The 5,034-nt window shown below is 45.6% G+C and overlaps 1 protein-coding gene across 1 annotated transcript; it reads right to left on the bottom strand.

The window, feature by feature from the left end:
- Nucleotides 1–3,225: 3,225 nt before the first annotated feature.
- LOC142625045 (uncharacterized) lies at nucleotides 3,226–3,999 on the bottom strand. Its single transcript, XM_075798754.1, has 2 exons — nucleotides 3,556–3,999; nucleotides 3,226–3,249 (listed from the first exon to the last, which is right to left on the bottom strand). The coding sequence occupies exons 1-2, from the start codon at nucleotides 3,997–3,999 to the stop codon at nucleotides 3,226–3,228; spliced, it is 468 nt and encodes a 155-aa protein (XP_075654869.1).
- Nucleotides 4,000–5,034: the final 1,035 nt, after the last annotated feature.

Below are 5,034 nucleotides of genomic sequence, written 5' to 3'. Positions count from 1 at the left end.
CCCAAAACTTTCCTCAATACCAAGTCGCCAGGTGCAAGAGGTCGCAGTTTTACATGAGAATCATACCCCTGTTTGAGCTTATGTTGATAATAGGCTAGTTGAACCATGGCATTCTCCCGTCGTTCCTCAACTAAGTCTAAGTTTCTCCTCAATAGGTCATCGTTGCTATCTGGAACGAATGAGCTTTTCTTTAGGGTTGGGAACCCAGTTTCTAGGGGTAATACTGCTTCGGCTCCATAAGTCATGGAGAAGGGCGTTTCTCCTGTGGATCTTCGTGGGGTAGTTTGATATGTCCACAAGACATGTGGCAGTTCTTCCACCCACCTTCCCTTAGCATCACCCAACCTTTTTTTGAGTCCATTAACTATCATTTTATTGACGGCCTCGGCTTGGCCATTCCCTTGAGGGTAAGCTGGAGTGGAATATCTATTCATGATGTCCAGATCACAACAATATTTCCTAAAGGCTTTGCTATCAAATTGTAAACCATTATTTGAAATGAGAGTATGGGGGATGCCAAACCTGGTAACGATGTTTTTCCATACAAATTTTTTCGCTTCCATGTCTTTGATATTCAATAATGGCTTAACTTCAACCCATTTGGTGAAATAATCCATTCCGACGAGGAGCCATTGCCTGTTTCCTGTTGCTTTTGGGAAAGGTCCAACAATGTCCAAGCCCCATTGAGCAAAAGGCCAAGGGCTAGATAGAGGATTAAGGACACCTCCTGGTTGATGTATGTTTGAAGCGAATCTTTGACATTGGTCACACTTCTTCGCATAATCCTGCGCCTCCCTCTGCATGTTGGGCCACCAATAGCCCTGAGTAAGGGCTCTATGAGCCAAAGACCTTCCCCTAGTGTGACTTCCACAAATCCCTTCATGCAACTCTTCCAAAAGTAACTCCGTTGCCTTGGGGTGCATACATAACAAATATGGTCCTGAAAAAGAGCGTTTGTATAATTTATGGTCCTCGGATAACCAGAACCGAGTTGCTTTCCTGCGAATCTTATCTTCTTCGACTTTTTGTTTAGGCGGGATATCATCTTTGAGAAAATTTACTATTTGATCCATCCAACTAGGCCTTGTCCTAATTTGAAGAATTCGAGTGACATTACCATTCGTCTCAGCAGGTTCAGCAGATCTTCGACAAGGATAACCCGCGGTAGGCTTTGCGCCGAGGATGTTGCGAGTGTGACTAATGAATCGGCATGGGTATTCCCACATCTGGATACATGTAATAGAGAAAAAGACTCAAATTTAGATTGCATACACCTGACCTGGGTTAGGTATTCTTGCATTCTTGAATCTCTTGCTTCTAGCTTCCCTTCTACTTGTCCTACCACCAATAATGAATCCGAGAACATTTGTACCATCTTCCCTTCCATTTTATGAACCATGTTCATCCCTGCGAGGACGGCCTCATATTTTGCTTCGTTGTTGGTGGCCGAGAACCCCAATCTCAAAGATTTCTCAAAAGTAATTCCCTCCGGGGATACCAAAACTAGTCCCACACCAGATCCTCTCTGATTTGCTGCTCCATCAACGTGCACTTTCCATAACGGAGGCTCTTTGCATGAAATCATGCCTATTGATTTTTTACCCACACTTGATCCTTCAATATATTCTTCTAATGAGGGCTCAGTAAATTCCGCCACAAGATCCGCGATGACTTGCCCCTTTGTAGAGGTGCGAGACATATATTTGATGTCAAAAGCTCCTAGGATAGTGCCCCATTTCGCAATTCTTCCCGTATAATCCGCACTCCGAAGTATAGATTTGAGAGGGAGTTGTGTAAGGACAACCACCGTATGGGATTGGAAGTAATGAGGAAGCCTTCGTGTAGCATGCACCACTGCTAAAATAGCTTTCTCTAGTGGCAAATAACTCACCTCGGCTTCATGCAGAGACTTGCTTACATAATAAACTGGCCTCTGGATATTACTATCATCTCGTATAAGAACCAAACTAATTGCATGATTAGCTACTGCAATATATGCAAACAGAACTTCATCAATTTCTGGCCGAGACATAATGGGTGGTTACGAGAGAACTCTTTAAGCTATTGAAAAGCCACAGCACACTCCTCGGTCCATTCAAAACCCTTCCATTTATTCAACAACTGAAAGAAAGGCCTACATCTGTCCGCGGACCGAGATATAAATCGATTGAGGGCAGCGGTCATACCTGTTAGTCTCTATACTTCTTTAGGATTCCGAGGTGGGTGTAAGTTGTTAATCGCCTTAACCTGAGCAGGATTCACCTCAATTCCCCAGTGAGTTACCATATAGCCTAGAAACTTGCCCGATCCCACACCAAAAGAACATTTAGAGGCATTGAGTCGCAACTTATACTCTCTTAGCGTTTGAAAAGTGTTGCTCAGATCTTCCAAATGCGTAGAAACTGCTTTACTCTTTACCACCATATCATCCACATATACCTCAATAGTCTTTCCCAGTTGTGTCTCAAACATTCTCGTCATCATCCTTTGATAGGTAGCCCCTGTGTTTTTCAAACCAAAGGGCATTACCTTATAATAGTAGTTTCCTGTGGGAGTGACAAAAGCAGTTTTCTCCTGGTCCTCCACAGCTAAAGGTATTTGGTGGTAACCTTGAAAAGCGTCAAGAAAACTCATTCGAGGATGTCTAACAGTAGTGTCTACCAATTGATCAATCCGAGGCATTGGGAAAGAGTCCTTCAGGCAAGCTTTGTTCAAATCTGTGAAGTCCACACAAACTCTCCATTTCCCATTCTTCTTTTTCACCACTATCGTATGTGCTAACCATTCAGGATAAAAAACTTCTTTGATAGCACCCGCCTTCTTGAGTTTCAGCACTTCCTCTTTCACAGCCTCGGAATGCTCTTTCGAGGACCGCCGAGGTGGTTGCCTCCTTGGTACCGCAGCTGGATTGACCTTTAAATGATGACAAATGAAACTTGGATCAACCCTAGGGGCCTCATAAGCATTCCATGCAAATACGTCCATATTTTTTCTCAAAAACAAAATCAGCTCTTCCTTCTCCCCCTGTGGCAATTGAACCCCTACCTGAAAGAATTTCTCAGGGTCGTTGTCTATGAGAATCTTCTCCAATTCCTCACATGCAGGTTCATCTACCTTGGCTGTGCCAAAATACTTTAATTGCTACGCCTCTCCGCCAGCTGAGGATGAGGACTCCGGCTTAGGTTGACGTAGAATTGCAGCCGTGATACATTGTCGAGCCACAGACTAACTCCCAAGTAGCTCCACCACCTGGTCTCCAGAATGAAACTTAACCTTAACATGCAAGGTTGAGGAAACAGCTCCCAACGCATGCAGCCAAGGTCTTGCCACAATTGCGGTGTAGGGAGAATAGGCATCCACTACGATGAAATCTACGTTCACCACCTCCAGGCCCGATTGTACAGGCAGTCTAATTTGCCCCTTTGGAACGACAGCCTTTCCCTCGAAGCTTATCAAGGGTGAGTCATACGCCATAAGATCTTCAAGCTTTAACTTTAAACCTCTAAACAGGTCAGGGTACATGATATCTGCGCCATTGCCTTGATCGACCATCACCCTCTTCACATCATAGTCCCCTATTCTTAGGGTTACCACCAAGGCATCATCATGAGGCTGGATAGTCCCCACTTTTTCCTCTTTCGAGAAACCTAAAACTGGTAGGATACTCGCCTTAATTCTCTTCGGCTGATCCCTTGACTCCTCGGCCAAAGACCAAGCCACTGACATTACCCTAAATGGAGCTGAGCCAGTCCTTCTAGGTGCCGCGAAAATTACATTGATGGTACCTAGAAGAGGCCTTGACGAAGGGTCACCGTGGTTTGCCATCCCTGATTGGTTTCCTTGCCCATTGGGCTGATACAAGAATTGCTTTAGCTTTCCCTCTTTGACCAACTGCTCTAAATGATTCCACAGAGTGCGACAATCCTTGGTGGTGTGACCCCTCTCCTGGTGATAATGGCAATGGAGATTTTGGTTGCATCTCAGAGGGTCCCCTGCCATCTTATTTGGCCATTTGAAGAAAGACTAATGCCTGATTTTCTCCAACAGCTGCTGCACTGGTTCTTTGAAAATGGTGTTGACCACCTGTGGGGGCATATGACTAGCTTGTCTGGAAAAATCTCTTGCCGGCCTATTGTTGTTGTATTTGTCCGACCTGAAATCCCTCATTTCCTGTGGGATAACCTTCGTCTTACCCTTCCCCTGCTGCTGATCTTCCTCAACCCTTTTGTACTCGTCGATGCGATCCATAAACCGGCGCACGCTTCTGACAGGCTTTTTCGTCAAAGACTTCCTTAGGTCATGCTCCGTCGGTAGGCCGACCTTGAAGGTCCTTATTGCCACATCACCGAAGTCCCCATCAATTTCATTGAACATCTCCCAATACCTATCCGAATACGTTCTCAGGGTTTCCCCATCCCTCATGGCCATGGATAATAATGAATCCAATGGCCGAGGAACTGCATGTGATGAAGTGAGAACCAAATGCTCTAGTAAGTTCCTTGAAAAAGCTAATAGAGCCTGCCCTCAAGCCATCAAACCATCTCATGTCGACAGGCCCCAGGCTAGAGGGGAAGATCTTGCATATCAAGGTCTCATTCTTGGAATGTACTGCCATTCTTTGGCTGAAATGGCTCACGTGCTCCACAGGATCCGTCCGGCCATTGTAAATAGTGAAGGCCGGTTGTGTGAAGCGCCGAGGTAACCTCCTTTCCTCCAGTCTGTGCATGAAGGGTGACTTGGAGATTTGGTGCAATGCCCTACCCATCGCATCATTTCCCAAGCCTTTAGAGGAGAAGTCCATGCCATGCCTCCCATGCAGGTTGTCCTCCTCGGAAGAAAAAGATTCACCCGGGGGAGTCCTGGACCTCTGCCTGTAATTGTCATCCTCGGATCCTTTCGAAGAGGGGTCGGAGACCGAAGGAGTTCGCCTTCGCCTTTCGTGACGTAACTTTCTTTTTAGGTTGTCAATCTCTTTTTGCATGGCCTTGGTATTCCTCTCGTGAGGACCTCTACTTCCTCCTTGTGAATGACTCG

Source organism: Castanea sativa, chromosome 2, assembly GCF_040712315.1.
Source record: "Castanea sativa cultivar Marrone di Chiusa Pesio chromosome 2, ASM4071231v1".
In the NCBI taxonomy this organism is placed as follows: domain Eukaryota; kingdom Viridiplantae; phylum Streptophyta; class Magnoliopsida; order Fagales; family Fagaceae; genus Castanea; species Castanea sativa.
Note: the sequence above shows the minus strand (reverse complement) of the source record. Positions and strands in the feature narration are given on the sequence as shown.

What these genes read in the sequence shown, in the direction of transcription:
- LOC142625045 (XM_075798754.1), bottom strand. Translation starts at nt 3,999, where the DNA reads ATGGCAGGGGACCCTCTGAGATGCAACCAAAATCTCCATTGCCATTAT. An exon ending in GGGACTATGATGTGAAGAGG is followed by an intron (nt 3,250 to 3,555) that starts GTGATGGTCGAT and finishes TCTGGAGACCAG; the next exon opens with GTGGTGGAGCTACTTGGGAG.